Raw genomic sequence first — 22,780 nt, 5'->3', positions numbered from 1 at the left:
AGCATAGCAGTATTTTTTGAAACCACTATTAATTTAAAGATGAACGACAGTAATGGGTAGTAATTTTACTAGTTTTTGTTTTATGAACAAACGTAAGAAAATCGTTTATTAGTAACGGGGAAAATATTCTTTTAGAACGAATTGAGACTTGATGAAGGCAACATCAATAACGCAACGATTTAGACATTAATTGAGAATTGAATATTTATAGAAGAATTGAAAATGGTTATTAATAATGCCAATATTGACTGAGATGTTGGAGGAGCTAGTAAATTTAATCAACGAAGATAAGACTCAGACGTCAATAATCTAAATAATTATTAAGAGGAGAAGTCGACGAATATCCAGATTCAAGAGATCGTCCAATGACTGTAAATTGCTTGGAAACTACGAAGAATAAATGCCGTTGATCATCCTGAAGAAAGAAGAATCCTGTCGAAGAATGAAAAGTCGCAGTTCGAGCCCGGGAAGGATGACCGTCGTGCAGTCCAGCCCAGTTGCCGCCCGCAGCCCGAAGGATGGAGTCGTGACGGCGCGTATTCCTGCCGCACGCTAGAGACCGGAGGAGCAACACCAAGTTCGCAGTCCTGATTGAGGCGAACCAAGGATTCTCCGAGAACCTACACGTCTCGTGGGTATCCTGCAGCAAGGTTTGGTCCCTTACCCCATCACCCGAAGACTCACTGATTAAAGAAGTACCCTAACGAACTACGATTTAAACAAGATGAACATTTTTCACCGAACTAGAATCTTTTATATTATCGAACATATTCTTTGTACAGCAAAACCGTGTACTTGTTCATCTTTAGATTTACCATTCAAATCCCGGAATCGCGATCCCGAACTAAATAATATTAGATAGTATAGATGGAACTTGATATTGAAAGAACATGTTGCTATTTTGTTTGACTGGTACTGCAAGTTACGTACCCAGTAGTCCACGCTCTGCCGGACTGAAGTTAGTAAAATAAATAACATACTAATAATTAACATTTATCTTAAAGATAACTTACTCAAATGAAAGAATTGTTAGATGCTTTGAAGTCGAGAGTAATAACAAATTCCATCTGTATTTTAAAAATAAATTATTTCAGTTAAATTTATTTATATCAAGCGTGATTAGTGCCTGTCGAAGTGTATTGTCACCGTCTGCATAAACATTACACGCAAATATAAATATTACATTTGAATTTGTTTACACGTTATTTACAAGGTCTAGTCACGAGATTAGTATTTAACATACTTTTGACACACTGTAATTTGACTTTCAGACACAAACTTCTAGATACAATTCTTAAAACTGAGAGAGGTAGGCTAGAGAAACTGAAATTATTAACTACATCAAAGAATTTCAATATTTACACTAGCTGACTCTACACTGTAGAACATATATTTGAAAAAAAGGGACATTATGATCTGTAACGGACCCGTAACCGTAGTAGCCTAAGTAGCAAAATGAACATACGTGCCACATTTCAGGTCTGTAGGTCTTATAGTTCCAAAGAAATTGTGATGAGTGAATTAATGAGTGACATGCATGTGAGCGCACACACAACACAAACACACGCATGTGCACACACACATACATGAAAATAATTCTTAGACCAATAACATAAGATACTACTTGCTTATTGTCAACAGTATAGTATTTTTGCAGTTTGATAACATTTTTCTTCTTAAGTGTATTAGCCGTAACATTGTGTTATTTCTGCATCTCTGTTCTACGCGCACTCTCGTGCTAACCAGATGTGATGGAACACTCGGTACAGCATGCCGGCTGGGGAGGTGAGCTCTCTCCCTCGGAGGCAAACAGCGGCTAGTGATACTTAGAAGAAGGCCTTCCTTCTCTAGCAATGCTGCGTGACCATAAGAGCGCCACTTGTCAGATGGCGCATTCGTTTAATACACCTCACAAGTTTCTTACACATCTTCAGGTGCAACATAGTGCAAATGCTAATGGAAATGAAAAATAAAGGACTAGTGGAGGACCCTTTGGTTTTATGTATTATTGATGAATTCGAGCAATATTAGCCCGAAAATAGGCTATTTAGCCAGATTAAGCACATACAGTCAAACCTTTTTGTTGCGACCCCATTTATTGCGACCACCTCTCTATTACAACCCGATTTCGAGGAACCGTCAAAAAATTACCGAAAATCCGAAGAAAATCGGACAGAAAATAAGTTTTTTGTGGTGAGTAGCGTGTTACTGCGTTTCTCTTGCCGAGTGCTGTACTGCCGTAGGCAGCGCATGTCTAAAAATAGATACCACTTCCTGTCGACCGCTGTCAGCGCTTGACAACCCCCATTCCACGTCCCTTTGCCGGCAGGGTGCAGATAAAGGTTTTTGTGGCAATGTGTTATCGTTTAGCTTTTTGCGAGTGTCTAGTGTGGCACGCAGTTAAGGCAAAGCTCAAAGCTACCTGCTGGATTTCTCTTGATTTTGATTGCTATCAGTTGACAATGTTTGCTTACTTTTTGAAGTCCGATTTGGTATATTTTCTGGCTTGAATTTGTGAACTATTGTTGATGACTTATGCAGGTTTTTTCTTCTTTTTTTCCCCAATTTTGTGTATTATGACTTAATAAATAAAATACCATTAAATATTAATTATTATTAATACAATGCAGGAAAAACCCTCCGGCTGCACCGTGTGAACATGGTAGTCGGCCGCTCGCTCGCCCTTGCTCACCCTCCCCCCGTACCGTGCGCTGCGGCCGATCTCGGATGCTGCTTGTACTTGTTAACAATCACGTTATCTGCTTCATTTTAACGAGGAGAGTAAAAATTTATTAAAACTGTCAGCAAATTGATAAAACCTTTATATGTACCCAAAACAGGGCACAACACTGGCCCGCCAGTTGTTTTCATTCAAAACGTGGCTAAAGAACTTGTATGGATCAGGCAGAAAACATCCGGCAATACGTGTAGGTTATAAGGAATCTTGTTATGAATTGAGATGTTATGTTTTTTGAGTAGATATACACAGCGATCGACTGGATGCACGCCCGCCTCGACTTTTTTTAACTGCCGCAGCGATGTTTATTTTGACAGCTCAAGCAATTATCTTTTCCCGTGGGTTGACAGAAAAAGGTCACTTCACCCAGCATAAAAAAAGGCTACGCCACTTATTCCCCATGTAGGAGAAACACTGGCTGCCGTCTGTCTCCCCCACATTTATCTTTCTTCTAACATTCCACGTCTCGCCTCTCGCGCGAGCAATAACGAAGCGACCATGCATTGGGCCGTTTTATGTTTTGTTTGGTGACAGTAGTTTGATTTTATTCGGTATATTCCTTTTCATAGGACCCTTGCTATTAAAATACATTTATAAGTTTGAAAGCTTGTAAATGCGTTGCCAGAGATGAGTGAAAAGTGACATATTTATACATCTTTTTTTTTGGGCGTGTTTGTTAGGGGGGAGGAGTCCGAAAATATTTACAATGCTCTTACCCCTTCTTCACCGCTTTAGTACCCCATTCATAAAATCCAAATTTTACGGGAGAAGGGAGGGTGAAAAGAGCATTTTCTCACTGAAAGTTTTTCAAAGGGGAGCTTAGTTGGGGGGTTATAAGGGAGGACTCTAGATGGTTTGTGTGTCTGGGAGGGTTGAGCTAGCCTTGAAGAATGTTAACGAGGGGAGGGAGGGGTGAGCTTATGCGTCATGAAGCCGCTGCCGCCAGCCAGCCGAGCGAGCTTCGTGTGCGCCCACTCGCGTTGCAGAACCTACCGCTGCCATATTTTTAAAGGAAATGTCCCTTTATTTTTTTGTTATTCTTACATGAATATTATTGGAAGTATTAAAGCCGACACAAAATACGCCGTGTGTTAAAATTAATAGATTTTAATGATCTTTCATTTCGTTTTTATTTTTTTTTAGTTTTTTTTTCTGATTTTCACATTTTGGTCAAAATGTCCAATAATTGTTTGACGGTTCCCGAGAATGTATTCGTAAAATCACTGCTTCGTTTAATCTGGGGTTCATGACATCGGGGTTCTAGTGTATTCTACGGCAAGCAAGAAATTGTACATGTAAACTAACCAGTAAAAATAATCTGTCTCTTGATATATTTTCTTTAGAGGTGGCCTGTAGGGCGACGGACTTGTCATGAAGGTTGAAGTGGGTTTAAAGCAAAGCCGTCTAGCATTGTGAGTGACAGCATCCTGCCATTGTACGGCTGGTTTTCTTAGCGAGTAGCGGTTTGGGAGAGGGGAGGGGGGGGGGGGGGTTTGAAATGAACTTAAAATTTCGGAAAACATCTATTACGACCCCCCCCCCCCCCCCCCCCCCTCTATTAAGACCCTATTCCTGGGAACCGTGATGGGTCGTTTCAGAGAGGTTTGACTGTATTTTATCATTCAAAACCATAATAACTGGCTATAAATATTTTTAATTAAAAAAAAAAACAATATTGTTGAGACCCTAAAGCCTGCTTTGCATAGCAAATTAATGGGTCCTTAACAAACATCACAATCTAATTTTTGTTTGCATCTAATCCCTACTAATGCATCAACAGTCTGCTGTAAATATCAGAATTTAAGAACAATTTCAGATTTTTAAGCTGCACCATGAATATACTTTGGATATTTAACATTTAAGGTGAATAAGTACAGCAAACACTACGCTCTTTTATGAAGCCCAAACATATTTCCTAAAAGAAGTTTTATATAAAGCACATTAACAGCCATGACTAATTACAACAAGGTTTGCAAATCTGCGGTCACAAAAACAGCAACATATCAAATTTACTATAATTACAGGTAAACCATCTGAAAATATTATGTTGGGGTAAAAATCCACAATTAAACTGCAAACTCTGAACAACAATGCGCAGTGGGAGAAACACGTGGAAGTCGTGGCCACTGCAAGAGGGAACAGCCAGCCTCACCTGGGATCTCGCGCACGCGGTCGCGCAGGAACTTGCGGTTGTTGTGCAGCCCCAGGAAGCGACTCACGTCCAGCTCGTACATGTCGTAGGGAGAGCTGCCGTCCACTATCAGCTGCGCCATGGCCTTCCCCACGCCCCCCGCCGCCGACAAGCCCACCGTCTTCATGCCGGCACCCACGTAGTAGTTCTGGATCTGCAGGCACGCCCTCCGCTCACAGTGGCTGTCATCGCAGTCAGGATCTGACATCACACACTCCGCTCACAGTGGCTGTCATCACAGTTAGCATCTGACATCACACACTCCGCTCACAGTGGCTCTCATCACAGTTAGCATCTGACATCACACACTCCGCTCACAGTGGCTCTCATCACAGTTAGCATCTGACACCACACACTCCGCTCACAGTGGCTGTCATCACAGTTAGCATCTGACATCACACACTCCGCTCACAGTGGCTCTCATCACAGTTAGCATCTGACACCACACACTCCGCTCACAGTGGCTGTCATCACAGTTAGCATCTGACACCACACACTCCGCACACAGTGGCTGTCATCACAGTTAGCATCTGACATCACACACTCCGCTCACAGTGGCTCTCATCACAGTTAGCATCTGACACCACACACTCCGCTCACAGTGGCTGTCATCACAGTTAGCATCTGACACCACACACTCCGCTCACAGTGGCTGTCATCACAGTTAGCATCTGACACCACACTCTCCGCACACAGTGGCTGTCATCACAGTTAGCATCTGACACCACACACTCCGCTCACAGTGGCTGTCATCACAGTTAGCATCTGACATCACACACTCCGCTCACAGTGGCTCTCATCACAGTTAGCATCTGACACCACACACTCCGCTCACAGTGGCTGTCATCACAGTTAGCATCTGACACCACACACTCCGCTCACAGTGGCTGTCATCACAGTTAGCATCTGACACCACACACTCCGCTCACAGTGGCTGTCATCACAGTTAGCATCTGACACCACACACTCCGCACACAGTGGCTGTCATCACAGTTAGCATCTGACACCACACACTCCGCTCACAGTGGCTGTCATCACAGTTAGCATCTGACATCACACACTCCGCTCACAGTGGCTGTCATCACAGTTAGCATCTGACACCACACACTCCGCTCACAGTGGCTCTCATCACAGTTAGCATCTGACACCACACACTCCGCACACAGTGGCTGTCATCACAGTTAGCATCTGACATAACACACTCCGCTCACAGTGGCTGTCATCACAGTTAGCATCTGACACCACACACTCCGCACACAGTGGCTCTCATCACAGTTAGCATCTGACACCACACACTCCGCTCACAGTGGCTGTCATCACAGTTAGCATCTGACATCACACACTCCGCTCACAGTGGCTGTCATCACAGTTAGCATCTGACACCACACACTCCGCTCACAGTGGCTGTCATCACAGTTAGCATCTGACACCACACTCTCCGCACACAGTGGCTGTCATCACAGTTAGCATCTGACACCACACACTCCGCTCACAGTGGCTGTCATCACAGTTAGCATCTGACATCACACACTCCGCTCACAGTGGCTCTCATCACAGTTAGCATCTGACACCACACACTCCGCTCACAGTGGCTGTCATCACAGTTAGCATCTGACACCACACACTCCGCTCACAGTGGCTGTCATCACAGTTAGCATCTGACACCACACACTCCGCTCACAGTGGCTGTCATCACAGTTAGCATCTGACACCACACACTCCGCACACAGTGGCTGTCATCACAGTTAGCATCTGACACCACACACTCCGCTCACAGTGGCTGTCATCACAGTTAGCATCTGACATCACACACTCCGCTCACAGTGGCTGTCATCACAGTTAGCATCTGACACCACACACTCCGCTCACAGTGGCTCTCATCACAGTTAGCATCTGACACCACACACTCCGCACACAGTGGCTGTCATCACAGTTAGCATCTGACATAACACACTCCGCTCACAGTGGCTGTCATCACAGTTAGCATCTGACACCACACACTCCGCACACAGTGGCTCTCATCACAGTTAGCATCTGACACCACACACTCCGCTCACAGTGGCTGTCATCACAGTTAGCATCTGACATCACACACTCCGCTCACAGTGGCTGTCATCACAGTTAGCATCTGACACCACACACTCCGCACACAGTGGCTGTCATCACTACCTTACCGGGATTTCTCTACAGATTAGATCTCCCTCAGTCACCATGCACACTACCAATAGTAGTCTGGGTTTTGCAAACACATACTCCGTTCATCAACAAAATTCCCCCCCCCCTTACATCTTTTCCAGGAAACCAGGCCCAGTGTAATGGCCGGGCGTCGACCCCGAGCCAGTCTCAAGGCCACGACACCAATCTTCGAATGTATTGCCTCTGCCCTCTAGTGGCTAAGTGTTGGGTTATTTCCCCTAGGTGTTTGAACGCCTGCTGAACTCCTGCCCCCTGGCGCCTCACGCTACAAACAGTGCCCGGTAGTTCATTTCCAAGCCACCTGAGCGCTGCACTAGCCTCCTCCATAAGCCCAATGCTTTAGCAGTCGCCTCGTGTGAGTCGATTTCTCCTTGTTTCGGACACCCTTCAGTAGGTCGCGCTGACATCGGCCAGTACCACCAACTTCGAGATATCGAAGGTAGTACTTCTTGACCACTCCCTCGGAAATCTTCGTAACCTTTCGGTCTTGAAGCCGAAGATTCCCCCCTTTTTTTGATTGACTTCATCTTTTAACTACGAGTCGCTGCCGCCCCAAAATACTTCGCGCCGCGACAGCAGACGGACCACACCGCATCGTCGGCGAGCCACACATCAAGACTTCACTCCGGTCGTTGTTTAAAGATGTAATTAGCTAGGCAAGGGATGTGATCCCTACAACTTTGGTAATTAGTAAATAGTCCGTCTTCATACCTCATAGAAGTAGTCATGCTTCGTTAATTATACTTCATAATATTTTCTATCTTTTGAATCATGGAAACATCCGCAACAACCGCATGTTCGCGAGCTCCGCACCCTGGCTGACGCTAGAAGCCATCTCCCTGTATGGTGAGTTTTTGACAAACCTTATTCCCCGACCACAAACATCTTTGTTAGTAGACATTTTCTGCCTATTTTGCTAACTGTCTGTGATCATGTTCTGGTCATGTTTGATTCGGGCTTGTTCGCAGACAGGGTCCAAGGGCCGGATGCGGACCTAACACCACCACCCTCGAGTCCTCCCTCCAGCAAGCAGGACGACTAAGGCGCCCTGACGCCTCGTTAGCAGCTCAACTTCGGCCAGCGAAGTCAAACCTCCAGTCCTCCGGCTTTTTTTATGTATCCTGTATGAACACTAAATCACGACGTTGAAAAGATAGGAACACCAGAAATTTTTCTTTCGGGACTTTAATCAAACTAAGGGTACTGGGATTGTAAAAAAAAGTACCCTGTTTATTGTTTCTGATTCTATTTTAATTAGGTCCAATGATTAATAGTAATGTTCTAATTTGGGCTGGCCCATTTTTAGATAATGTAACTTTAAATCCATGTTAATGTAATTTAATAATTTTAATATATTTGTCAATCAATTTATCAAGTTTATTATTCTATGTGAAAGTAATCAAAAGTTAAATAAACGTAGAGGTACTTATATCTAGACGAAATCATTATTTTGTCTTTTGAAACTAAAAGATCCACTAGTTACACAAGTCATCAAGAGAGTGAAGTGTGACAAAATGATAGCAGAGCTTCGGTTTACTGTTCACTCTGTTATTACGATGTATAACATGACGTTGACCGCAGCTGCGCCCTCCCTAAGCCCGATGTGCCTCACGCCCCTTCAGGCCTCTCTCCTCCCACCAGCTCCATCTATGGCCCGGTGTTTGAATCTCCTGCGGTGTGTGTGCGATAAACGCTCCGAGACGTGTCTGGAGTCTGTGCTACGGCCCCCTCACCTTGAGTAATTTAATGTAATTATCATCTTCATTTCTTTTTTATATAAACCCCAGAGTGTTTATGTTTCCAGGTATTAGTATGCAAGGACAGCACAGCGCCCTATGCGGGCAAGCTCTGAACTACCCTAGTACAAGCGATTCTCATTTGAATTTTAATAACTAATGTTTAAATAATTAAAGTATGTTAATAGCTAATAATTCAACATAATAATTTAACATCATCTGCGTAGCAACTATTAGCATCGATAAAACTTTCTCTGATACACACTGAAATATATTCATGTTTACTTTGACTACTTGTCAACATTGCATTCTTTATTGCAAGCAATATCATCATCATTGCATCATTTCTGAGGAGGGACAGCACCAAAGAGGAAAACGAAAACTGGACTTGTGCCAAACAAAACATTAAATGGTATTATAACTCTTAACACTCAGCTGCCTCGTAAAAAAACTTTAAACACAGGAGCCACCTTTTATCTGACAGAATACAAACATTTTCTCATAATCTTATTCAAAATGTAAAATATTTACTGTTTTAGTGCCAAGAACCAACACAGTGTGTGTGAAGCTATCAAATTTCTCCTTTTTTAAAAAAAAAACATTTGAAAACTTACTGGAGAAAATCTTTTCTTAGTTTTAAATTATAGTTTTGCATTTGTAATTTAAATTCAAATTTATTTTGTTAGTTGGACCAATGTATTTAATTCTTACTGTCAGAAAAATATTAGTAAAGGAACTTCTTTTCGCCATTTTTTGAAATAAGAATATCAAAACTTCTCATATTAATTTCTCATAAAAACTTCGTTAAAATTTGTAATCCGTAAAACACTCCACTAATTATATTAAAAATACTAAATTTAAGCTTATGTTCTCTCTTACTTATAAAAGGTATACAAAACATTAATCCCCAGGTTATACTCGAATGACATCGCCTCCCACGCTCCTTCCTGTCGCTCGGCCCCAAGGAACAGCAGTGGGCAAAAACGTTCCTCTGTACAATGGGGGGTCAGAGTGGTTGTGTCCCCAAACAGCCACAATGAATTTAGTTTGTATTGTACTTTAAAATTAAGAAATTTGTAAAATGACTCTATTATACCTCAACTATATAAATAAACAATTACTTTCAATAGAGGAAATTGCATGTGGTTTTTATAGCACACAGATATACAAAAATATTCGCTAAAACATTCCATGACAAACAGTACCAACCCTCTATGGAAAGTGAAAACTTGCATGATTTTGCAAGTACTAACAAGGATCTGAAAATTGCACAAGTCCCAAGAGTTACACCTAAAAAAACATGCATGATGTGTAAAGACAACAAATATATATTAAAAAAATCAATTTTTTTATATTTTAAAATTGACAACCTCAAATGTTCTCGTGATAGAGATAATTCAAATTAGGTGTCGTAATCAAAGATTTGAATGCTAAAGTAAAAAAAATAATAAATAGTAGGGGGAGCATACACATACTGGACCATGCAAATGATATGCAAATTAGGTGATTAATCACTGTCACCCCCTTGCCACTTTCCCTCCTCTAACCACCTGTCAGTCATCAATCATTTGTTCTTTTGTTCTCCCCCCCCCCCCCCCCCTTCTACCCAGATGGTCCCCCCTCCCACTACCCTAGTCCAACATGGAGGCTAAGCACTTTAATAATTATTTATTGAATTTTTTTCAGTTATTTATAGGTATGACAGGTCTCCCCTCCCCCCTGTTACCAACAAATTATTTATCATGGATGTCAGCCAAATTGAATTACATCACAGTTAGTCGAGATGTTGGAAGGTAGGCAATGCCATAGTCGGGGAGTTATTTTTATTTTGTAAACATCTGAGTGCAGTGACTGGGACTCCATCCATCATCACTCGTGTAACTCAAGGTTGGGAGGCAGGCACTTTACCCACTTCACCACAGAGTCATTTGAAGAGTAGACAAGTGAAGAAGCTATATGAAAATAGGAATAGAGCGGTAGTTGAGAGTTTAAAGTGGAGGGAAATTGTTGATGTGGGTATTCAAATTAATCATGAGGAGGAGGGGAATGTGAAGGAAAGAGAATTGAAGACGAAAGAGGAAGCTGGAAGAAGTTGGTGGAGGGAGGGGAAGATGAAATGTTAAAGTATGTAATTAATGATATTGATGTGGATATAACCAACAGGATATAGTAAAAAAAATGGCTACCAGGTTCACCACCATATTTAATGTTGGAAATGCCAGAAAGAGCATGCCACCATCTTTAATTTTCAAAAAAGCAGATAGAGCACACCACTGTCCCTTAGATTTAGTTTTTACTCGCCGCTTGGGTATAGTAAAAAAAAAATTATGGGAAGATTGTGCCACATGTAAAGCTGGAAATTGCAGAAACATTTCAAAATGGCGTCCACAAGTGGTGTTCTGTTTCGTGCACCGGATGAACGCATAATGACTTGTAAAAATGTTTAAGAACACTCCTACAATCTGCAAACCAAATAATTTAACTAATTCACAAGGCCTTTTATAAAAAACTAGTTGCCCGACCCGGCTTCGCACGGCTATACTGTCACGTGCACCTAGCCGGTGCCACCGCCATTTCTGTCACGATCCACCTTCAGAGGGGGGGGGCGAGAATCGTAGCTCTTTACATAGAAACAACTCGCTTGGCATCAACTAGTCTTAACTTCATAAAATACTTTACTGTACCTAGGATCATAGGTTCGTCATCCCGTACAGGATGTCTGGTGAGAGCTGAACTAAGGAGATTTTGCAAAATAACATAATACTTAATTAAAATTATTTTATTCTTAAAGTCAAATACTCAACATCATTTTAAAGAACATTTAAATAGCGGGATTACAATTTAAAACAATAATCTCTTTACTTCCTTAACGATTGAACGACCTTACAAGAGAGAGAATGAGAGAACTTCACTAAACACTTCCCTAGTCCTTCCGAATACCTCAAATCATAATTAATACTTAAAATTAAAACAAAGATAAGTCCATACTCACATTTTCCGAAAAGCCTTTCTTGATCGATTACTTTAAAAAAATAACGTAGGGGCCTCTCCTGCCCTTGAAATCCCGAACGAACATTACATTTTAAAAACTATGACGCGTGACCCCTGACGAGGGCCATAGCCTCCGCCCGAAAGCTTGAAGATGACTACATTATGACCTAACTTAAATTAAACGACTCGTGGCCTCTGGCGTCGGCCATAGCTTCCGCCCGAAAGCTTGAATTCCTACATCACGAACGAACTAACAACTCGTGACCACAGGTGAGACGCATAGCCTCCGCCTGAGTGAGCCTGAATTCCTACATCACGAACGAACTAACAACTCGTGACCACAGGTGAGACGCATAGCCTCCGCCTGAGTGAGCCTGAATTCCTACATCACGAACGAACTAACAACTCGTGACCACAGGTGAGACGCATAGCCTCCGCCTGAGTGAGCCCCGAGTCACCAATCACTTGCGCTTAAATTCGCGCGCCCTGCCGCGCCTAGCATAACAAAAGCTCGTTATTGAAGTCAAATTTACTAAACAACTAACTAGAACATCTGGGAAGACTACCCCCCCTCTACCCCAATGTGCAGGCCACACCGCGCGGCTTGTTACGACAGCGCGCCCCAGTAACTGCGGCCCGTGGCTGCGCCAGCGCGCGGCCAAACAAACAAACAAAATTCTGCAAGCCCGCAGCGCGCCGCGCCGGCCCCGTGCCCCAATTACATGGTCACGCCACTTGCGCTGACGAGTGAACAGAGCAGCCAGCCCAGAGTCCCGTCAGTAAAGTCCCTAAATTTGATTTCAACAACCCTGCAAAATTTCAACCCGCGACATAACCCTCCCCTCACAGAGCTCGAGCCCCATCGAGCTACCTCAAAATTACAAATTGTCTTTTTCCATTAAACCATAACTATAAATTCCTCATTTCACAAAAATAATAATTTTCTTAGTTCCTTGCTGTCTGAACATACATCTAGATTCTGCATAAGATTTATTTTAAAACAACAAGTATTCATAAAATTAAATGTAAAACTTTTATCTGGTTTGTTCTCACAGGAACCTTCAGAGGCTCGAGTTCTCAATTCTAAAAAAATTGTTCTGTTAGTGAAGCTCTCTTTACAAATTAAATTACTGTTCTTAGTTTCTCAGTATTCGTTAAACAATGTGCAAATTCTTGATAATTATTATTATTATTTTTTTTTCGGTTTCCGTTTATTACCATACTTCTTTCGTTCTTCAAAAAAAATTAAGTGTCCTTACAGTGTTTCAATTAATTAAACTCTTATCTCGTGAAGGTTGGTGCAACTCCTCGAAGTCAGTGTTGTCGAGAAGAGTAGCTCCCTGGGCTGGCCATCAGCAAACACCACTCAACTCCAACAGCTACTGGACTGGCTTCCAGGGCAGCTCACAACTTCTCCCCACATCTGCTTCGGAGTTGTGCCATCCTCATCACGAACAGATTACAATTCTGAAACATCATCAACAGGCATTACCATCACGCCTGACAAATACAAAACTAACTACTAAACTGCAATCGATGGGCAAGGATGCAAACACACAAAAAAATAAAATTAATTAATTCAACTGCTAACATAAAGTATCCCACCCTTAGCATAATCTAATCAGGCAAATAATTTGATAGGAAAAACTTAAGGAAGGGAAACATGACCTCCAATGATTTTCCCTAACTCTTGAGTCTTGATCTTCTCTATACAGCAAATAGTCCCCACGAAGTAACTGGGTTGAAGGTCAGTTCACATGACCCACCCATAACCTCTTCTACTCTTCTTTTCTTCTGGGGGCAACCACAATGCCCACCAATCTCTCTCCATGGTGCCGAACCAGCTATCCCATGAGAGTAAACAACGTAGTCAATAGAAGCGCAGAGGGGAAACACCAATCTCTGGCTTGTCGAGTCATAAAACTGCTTTATCTTCTTCTTCTTCTGAGTAAAAATATCTGACTAACCTTGCTTCTATTCTTCCAAACAGTAAAAGTTCATCAGGTATCTTCATGAAAGAAACATTCTAACTAATAATTCTTCATTTTTCTTCTTCTTTATTTCTGTTAGTTGTAATAGAAGGCCATGTTAGGGAAAAAGAGTGGCCAATTCCCACCCCATCACCCACCTAGATCATGACTAATTAACTTTTAAACTTTCTATTTCAAACAAATAAAAAAAAACCATTTTTTTTATTCAAACTTTTAAACTATAATTACTTTTACTTCATAACCTCAAAAGCTAATCAATAATTCTAAATGAAATTGTGATTTACTGCATCCTTGTTCCATCCGATCTGTTTGTTTATAACCTTTCTTGTAAAGTATAAAATTTTCAAACATTACTAATTCAAAAAAAAATTAAATTCTGGTGTCCTTTGAGTTAAAATTAACTTTACTATTTCTTAGCTTGAAATAATTTAAGTTTTCAGAACTATTTCATTGTCTAATTCACAACACTTAAAAATCAACTCAAAACAACAAATCATCAAAATCAATAAGATCATCTGACCTACCTATCAGTACTGTGAACTTGAACTGTTCGTACACATTTATAATAAGCTATTGTATTTAAATTCCAACCTAAATAAGGTTTAAAAAAAACTACTAATCCCTCTGTAAATTAAGAAAATTAACTTTAAAAATTAAACTTAAGGTATTAGTTCTTTTTGACAGCTACCACAACTCACTAGTTCCATTACATTACTATAACCTAAAAAGTTCTGTAAATAATGTTTATAACAAAAAAAAACTCCAGTTACTGTCTTCCATAAAAAAAAATAAAACTTTACATGACCTTATTAATCTCCACTTGTAAGTCCATGGCTGCCAGCTTTCTCTTCTCTTGAATCTTCAGTCTTGGCTCTTGTTTCAGTGATCTTGTATCTTGTCTCTCGAACTCTTGTCATCTTGTAAACTGGACTGCTGCTCAGCTCATCTTAAGGAATCTGTAACAGTTTCAAAAATACATGTTAATTTAAATTACATAATTCCTGTTCTTTGGTCCTAAAAAAAAATTGTATTATTAGTACACATTACCCTGAAACAACATTATTATTCATTGTTTATTACTTAAAAAAATGCTTTACCATAAAATCCTTTTTTGTTCTTTTCATTAGGCCTATTTATTTTCCTTCTTCTTAATTAAATTCTGCTTCAAATGTTAATCCTAACTTAAGACCTACCATCTATTTATTATTCATTACCTACATTATTTATGTTACCCTAAAATTCCCATAAGTTTCTAATACTTCCTATCAAAGACATTCTCTCTAAAAAAAAAATTTACTTGTGACTCTTAACTTAACAAACTTAAAAAAAACTTTTACACTAGACTTAACTTATTATTCATTCTTAGTTACTAAATTTCTATATGTAAACTTTAGTACTTACAAACAAAAACTGCCTATTTCTCTCTACCTCTTAATCTCTTTCAATTATTACAATAATAATGTTACCTTGCATCTTTAAACTTTCTTCTTTTCAATTAAATTAGACATCTCATAACAATAAAAATTCTGCCTATACTCTTCTTATGGGTGTCCAACCCAACAACAAAATTTCAAATTCTCAAGTTTCCTTATATTTAAATTATGCAATGCACATAACCTCTGTGGTGCCTGTACCCTTTAGGCCTACCACCTTCTCCTCTCACAGCATAACTCTTATTCCTCGGGGTCTGTATTCACTGTTACAAATCAAATATCTCAAAAAAAATTAAAAACAAATTTATTATTTTAAGAAAACAAAAATTTACATTGAATTTACTATGGAGCCTGGAAATCTTAATGTCTCACAGCAGCTAACATGACTAAATCCCATGGAACCCCAGGTTTACATAACCTGTGCCCAAAAATTTAAGCATACCAGGCTTTCTCTGCACTGGTTTTACAGCATCACACACTATTTAGGGCCCCTGATCTGCCATCAGTCCCAAGGAGTTTTCCCACAACCCCTCTCTACACAAGCGCCTACCGCATTCCTCTCAATTGGCTATCGGTTTTACGGCATTCTTTTGGGATCCGACCATCAAGTTAGGGCTAATCGAACACTAAACCTCCATACTTCCAAACTAATGTAAATCAATTAAATTTTCTCTGTAAATTCTAAAAATCAAAAAAAATTATTCCAACATGCCAAAGAAACTTCCAAAAAAAATTCATAATCTTATCTTCAAACCATTAAAATAAAAATAAATAGATTACTCTGTTTTCTCCTTAATAACTGTAAACTGTCAACAAATATCATGTCGTAAATTTTAACTATGCTTACTGACTCTTAATCATAAAATCTCATTTGTCCTAATTAAAAACAACCGATTTCCTTAAAATCTCACTGTATCTCTCACACTCAAACTTCACTGGCTGAATATCTCAATAAATTCAAAAACAATTATCTAAACTCTTAAAGAAACTCCTCCCCAATTATTCAAATAAATTACTTCACCTTATTTTATTTCATTACTTAAAACACCTTACTCAAAAAAATTAATTAATTATCTAGCTATCTTCCATTATTATTTATTTACCGAACAAAACTTTCTCCTAAATTAATTTAGTAAAATTCAATTTCACATTAGGCAAGTACACTAACTCTCTACAGCAATGTTTCTCATTTCCCTCCTTCCTAACTGAATCCAATCTTACTTAACCTCCAGGGAATTTACCTCACAAAATAACCAAAAATTTCACTGTAGTGCCTATCTGCTATAGGCCCACTACACAGCAAGGGATTCTAACCCCACCAACAAACTTCATTGAAATGGTACCCTATCCCATACAGGATAGCCACTTCGGTACTACCATGGGGAACTCCTGCCCCAAACTACTAACAACACTCAGGATTCTCCTAACCCTTAATTCACGTAGATAGCCCGTCTCCTATGGGTCTGTTCTACAATCCCTACTTCCCAGGGACACAACACCTCACCTTAGGGTCCCTCGCCCTAAAGAAAACATTAATTTTGTCTCTCTGTTCCCTTGGAGTAAATTCCCTCTACACACAAAAACTATCCTTCCCACTTTTCTCAATGCTTATCGATTTTATAATGTACCTCCTTAATAATGTTTACAAATCCCAAAAAAATATTTTTAAAACCGAGGTAGAATTTAACTAACAAAAACATAAACAACTTACAACGAAACACTTCTAGCCTATACATCATACACTTCTTAAATTAAATTACTTACATACTGAAAGTTCCTCTTCTCCTAAAACACACTTAAATTTAAATTTATTTAACCAATAGTCTATTTTCTTATCGCTAAGTTACCGTACAGCTGATCAAAACAAGGTCACGGCCGTCCACGTCTCTGTACGTGCTCGTGACGTCACCGAATTCCATCAGGTGCGCCAACCCTCGCTTGCGGTTCCTCCGTTCTCCGCTAGGTCTCAGCACCTCCCCATCACGTGTTCATTCTGCCACGTCCACTGACGTGTCGTTCTGAAACAACTCTCAACATTTTTCTAATTAAAACAAAACATCACTATAAATTCTATAACTCTCTTTTACATAAACTCTCGTTTTCTCTTTAATTCCTTTCTAACGTTTATCCTTCCCTCGACTGATTTAATTCGTACGTCTCGTCTCCTACGCGCACGAAAACAAAACAAACTTCACTTGAAAATAATTCCTATTTACGACAAAAAACTTTATTTTAAATTATAATTCTCTTAACCTACAATCTTAAAATGAACTAAAATTAAATTAAACCACTTGCATTATCTCTAATAAGCATTTAACTTATAACGTATTCTCCTCACGTAATAATCCCCGATATAAATCTACAATAAATTCAACGACTTAAAACAACTTATCACTATAAACTTTATCCTTACAAGTATCCTCAAATAAACATCTGTTACGTCAAAAAAAAAATCTCAAAGACTTCCTCCACTATAGACTAAAATTCCGTAATCCTCTCCTCAAGTAAACTCTTAATAACCTGCTATCAGAAGCTGAAACTAACTTAATAATAAACATAAAAATCTACCTCTCTCTCTCTCCAGAAATAGAACCTATCCGGCGAACTCTACCATTTCTTTCACGTGCACCTAGCCGGTGCCACCGCCATTTCTGTCACGATCCACCTTCAGAGGGGGGGGGCGAGAATCGTAGCTCTTTACATAGAAACAACTCGCTTGGCATCAACTAGTCTTAACTTCATAAAATACTTTACTGTACCTAGGATCATAGGTTCGTCATCCCGTACAGGATGTCTGGTGAGAGCTGAACTAAGGAGATTTTGCAAAATAACATAATACTTAATTAAAATTATTTTATTCTTAAAGTCAAATACTCAACATCATTTTAAAGAACATTTAAATAGCGGGATTACAATTTAAAACAATAATCTCTTTACTTCCTTAACGATTGAACGACCTTACAAGAGAGAGAATGAGAGAACTTCACTAAACACTTCCCTAGTCCTTCCGAATACCTCAAATCATAATTAATACTTAAAATTAAAACAAAGATAAGTCCATACTCACATTTTCCGAAAAGCCTTTCTTGATCGATTACTTTAAAAAAATAACGTAGGGGCCTCTCCTGCCCTTGAAATCCCGAACGAACATTACATTTTAAAAACTATGACGCGTGACCCCTGACGAGGGCCATAGCCTCCGCCCGAAAGCTTGAAGATGACTACATTATGACCTAACTTAAATTAAACGACTCGTGGCCTCTGGCGTCGGCCATAGCTTCCGCCCGAAAGCTTGAATTCCTACATCACGAACGAACTAACAACTCGTGACCACAGGTGAGACGCATAGCCTCCGCCTGAGTGAGCCTGAATTCCTACATCACGAACGAACTAACAACTCGTGACCACAGGTGAGACGCATAGCCTCCGCCTGAGTGAGCCTGAATTCCTACATCACGAACGAACTAACAACTCGTGACCACAGGTGAGACGCATAGCCTCCGCCTGAGTGAGCCCCGAGTCACCAATCACTTGCGCTTAAATTCGCGCGCCCTGCCGCGCCTAGCATAACAAAAGCTCGTTATTGAAGTCAAATTTACTAAACAACTAACTAGAACATCTGGGAAGACTACCCCCCCTCTACCCCAATGTGCAGGCCACACCGCGCGGCTTGTTACGACAGCGCGCCCCAGTAACTGCGGCCCGTGGCTGCGCCAGCGCGCGGCCAAACAAACAAACAAAATTCTGCAAGCCCGCAGCGCGCCGCGCCGGCCCCGTGCCCCAATTACATGGTCACGCCACTTGCGCTGACGAGTGAACAGAGCAGCCAGCCCAGAGTCCCGTCAGTAAAGTCCCTAAATTTGATTTCAACAACCCTGCAAAATTTCAACCCGCGACAATACTAATGAAAAAAAATTAAGCCACATCTCCCATTTACAGTAATGGTAAATAAAAAAAAATTCAGTGAAAATTTATTACAATGCTGTATAATGTACCGGAGAGAAAATTAATAGCACCGATGGTTTCCCGACTCGTGCACGCAACGTACAACTGATGTACCCGTACTTCGCTACGGCAGTCTACAGGCAGATCACTCTTGCGCCGCTCATTATACGTGCCCCTCCTTGTGGGTACGCCACTGCCGCGCGATGCCCGTTGCCATGGAGACGCAGAAGGCATGAACAATGCAAAATCCTGTTCTCATGCAGACAAAGTACCCACTTTTGCCTGGTTTTAACCACCCATGGGATCTAATTTTCGGAAAATGTCATCCTGTGTAACATAAGGAAAATTAATGTGAAGTTTCAAGTCTGTAAAATATATATACTTGAAAAAAAGGGCAATAAAAAAACAAATTGAACACAGAGAGAGGAAAAAAAAAACAATAGTTTAGGTTTGCGATTTAAAGTGATAAAAAGTATTTAAATACTAATTGAACTCTTATGAGGGTACTGATTGCTTCGTTGTTAATATCACACGGGTGTTTTTTACTTTTATGGGAAAATTAAGTATGATAAGGCATCTAGTGTGTGGCAACAATGTTAATAGGCAATAGGAAATAAACTTCTAGCGCCTGCGGCATTGTCAACACACACTTCGTACGTGTACTGCATGTTCTATCTAACCCCCTCCAACACATTTGATTCTAAATTGGACCTTTAGTAAGGATCCCTAATGTTATTGATAATATAATATAGCCTATAGCCTTCCTCGATAAATGTACTATCCAACACTGAAAGAATTTTTCAAATCGGACCAGTGGTTCCTGAGATTAGCGCGTTCAAACAAACAAACAAACAAAAAACTCTTCAGCTTTATAATATTAGTATAGATAAAGGTTTCTTTGAAATAAAAATCACAGAATATACCTTATAAAAAATTTATTTTTTCATATCACAGGAGCACACTATATAATTTATTCTTAATATTTGTATTGTTTATTTACAAAGCAGGCACAATTTTTTTAATACTCATAGCTGTATATAAACAATGACCATACTTGTCGTTTAACATAAAAAGCTTTGTACTTATAGATGATATTCACCTTTCATCAAATTTGTACAGTGTTCATTGTAAGATTTCATTTGTTGTAAGACAATGTTCGTTGTTTGTAATTCAATGGTCTGTATATTTGTCGCACATGAATCATGATGATGAGGCACACGACTTATGTACGCAGTGGAGACGAGATTGTTCATGGTTATTCAAAACTTTTTGAAAATGCAGGTACTCAACCTTTGGGAGTCTACGAAGGGTGAGAAGCAGTGGAGAGCTGGTAGTTACCTTCAACCCTTGGAGAAACTGTAACATAAATAACCAATCTGTAACATCCTTTCACTGCAGGAAGGAGAACAGGCAGACAGGCTGAAAAAAAGTTTAAAAACTCTCATTCTCTCCCTCTTTCTCTCTCTATCTCTCCCATGTCTTTCTCCTCTCTTTCTCATCCACCTTTGACTCATTCTCTCAGTCTCTCTCTCCCTCACACACAGATCTTACCAGCAAGTGCTTATTCCACAGGCCCAGTGTCAAGTCCAGGTAACAGGTGTAGCAGAGTTGGACTCCCCTGGCAGCAGCAAAGATGTCTTACTTGTAGCGTGAAGGTAAAAATTAAAAAAAAAAAAAAAAAAAACAAAGTGGAAAATTATAATTCAAACATATGGTCAAAATCCATATCAAAATTCAGGATACGAAATAGAGGGGAAGCAGGTTAAGGTTTCAGGTCCAAACGGCATTACCCCACGGAAGCTTACTAATCCCATCATGCGAGATGCTCAGTTTGTCATCTTGTCATCACTCACCACCTCCGGCTAGCTCAAAATTAGGTGATGAGTGGAACATACAGGTTAGTAACAGGTCACGAAGAAATTCTTACTCAATGTTCTATGTATTACCAGTCTTTTTTATTCATGTAAAAATCACCCTACATTCCGTACAACAGAGCACACAAAAAAAATTAAACTGTACCTCCAGAAAGGAGAATAACACGTAGACTCTTATTATGAATTGCATTATATTGCACGGATAAGTTCCGGGCAGCGACGGCTGGACAAAACCCTTTGTCGCCTCGCCCGAAAGAAAAAAGGTTGTTAGGCGTCGCCCGGACTGTAGCCGCAAAGTTGTAATTTAATAGAACATTACTATATTATGAGAGCCATCGCCCAACCACGACCTTTCGTCTCGGTGCTCGAACAATGACTAACTTTACAGCCTTCCTTCCCTTTGTGCGGGCAGTAACCTGGGCTCGCTGAAGTAATTTTCAGCCAATCCACGAAATGCTTATTTCTGTTCCCAAGACGCAGCAATTATCTCTCTCTGTCACACTCCCGTGACCGTGACTCACACGCCTAGCGTGTGAAACAAAGCCTCAGTCGTGGAAATAACAAAGGAAAATCATGTCAGCAAGCCTTCCCACACAAAGAAGCCAGCAAAAAAAAAAAAAAACTTGCAAAAAATTTTTATGAATTTTAAAAATAAACCAAAAAACCCTGTGAAATATTTTCACAATAAAGTCTAAAATGAAAAAAAAAACTTTAGATCATTTGATAATCCAAACTGAAATATGACAAAAATTTATAACAAATGATTATTACTGGATGGCACGAGGAAGGCTGTAATCTGGGTTGTTGCAATCTCCTAAAGATATTAGTCACTCTTTCTGTACACACGACGTGATTCAAAAAACGAAAATGATATTGTTTTCCCCAAACTCAAGAATTTGTGCACAGGCAATCCAGAATTGCTAGAAAAGTAGTGATCTTAATACGCTAGCCTTCACACCCTTGACTAAGTGTAAAAGCACCATCGTCCTTCTTGAACACAAAGTTTGGGGCGAAGACCAACATACGTATTTACTCGCATATAGGTCGTCATCGCATATAGATCGCACCCATAATTTGAGGTCTTTAATTTGGTATTTAAGATTCCCCCCATATAGGTCGCACCGGTAATTTAATGACATGAATGGCACAAAAGAGTTAACGGGTACTGTAAAACTTCGCTACTACGAGAGCTGATAATGGCATGATAAACTGTTGTAACAACAAGTACTCGTAATAACCGAATATAGAAACTTGAAGTCAAGTTAGATTCCCGACTTCTTAAAATGTCTTAATTGTAGACTACAACTCGAAAACAGTGCTTTGTATTGAAAAAATGCACAGAATAAAAGTTGTAGTAAATTTAATTACGAATAAAAAAGGCCTGTTATGATTTTTTATATCTACAGCGGTTTTCATTTTAAACGTGTGATTGGTCTGACGCGTGAGGAAGTTCCCAAAACAGATAAGATAGTGGCTGGGGAAACCATTGCTTCTCCCCTTCTTTTTTTCTACTTGTTTGCCATCCAGGTGCAACATCGCCCTTCGTTTACCATTTTTTTTTGTGTTTACTGCGTGAACATTTTCAACAGTTTTTTTTCCCCTTCGAAGATGCCATTTAAATCTTTCGTACTTAAGGAAGGGCCAACAAGGAAGCACTCGTAATTACCAGTTTAATTTAGGTAGTAT

The 22,780-nt window shown here is 40.0% G+C and overlaps 1 protein-coding gene across 2 annotated transcripts in view; it reads right to left on the bottom strand.

Annotated features, from left to right (window-relative positions):
* LOC134533654 (pyruvate dehydrogenase phosphatase regulatory subunit, mitochondrial) overlaps positions 1 to 22,780 on the bottom strand; it is a 194,173-nt gene that overhangs the window by 64,723 nt on the left and 106,670 nt on the right. For both annotated transcript variants that reach the window (XM_063371192.1, XM_063371193.1), the window contains exon 7: positions 4,890 to 5,082. In XM_063371192.1, coding sequence (XP_063227262.1) covers positions 4,890 to 5,082 — 193 coding nt within the window. The remainder of the gene's footprint in view (positions 1 to 4,889; positions 5,083 to 22,780) is intronic.

Source organism: Bacillus rossius, chromosome 7 (assembly GCF_032445375.1).
Source record: "Bacillus rossius redtenbacheri isolate Brsri chromosome 7, Brsri_v3, whole genome shotgun sequence".
In the NCBI taxonomy this organism is placed as follows: Eukaryota; Metazoa; Arthropoda; class Insecta; order Phasmatodea; family Bacillidae; genus Bacillus; species Bacillus rossius.
This window is presented reverse-complemented; position numbering and strand designations above follow the sequence as displayed.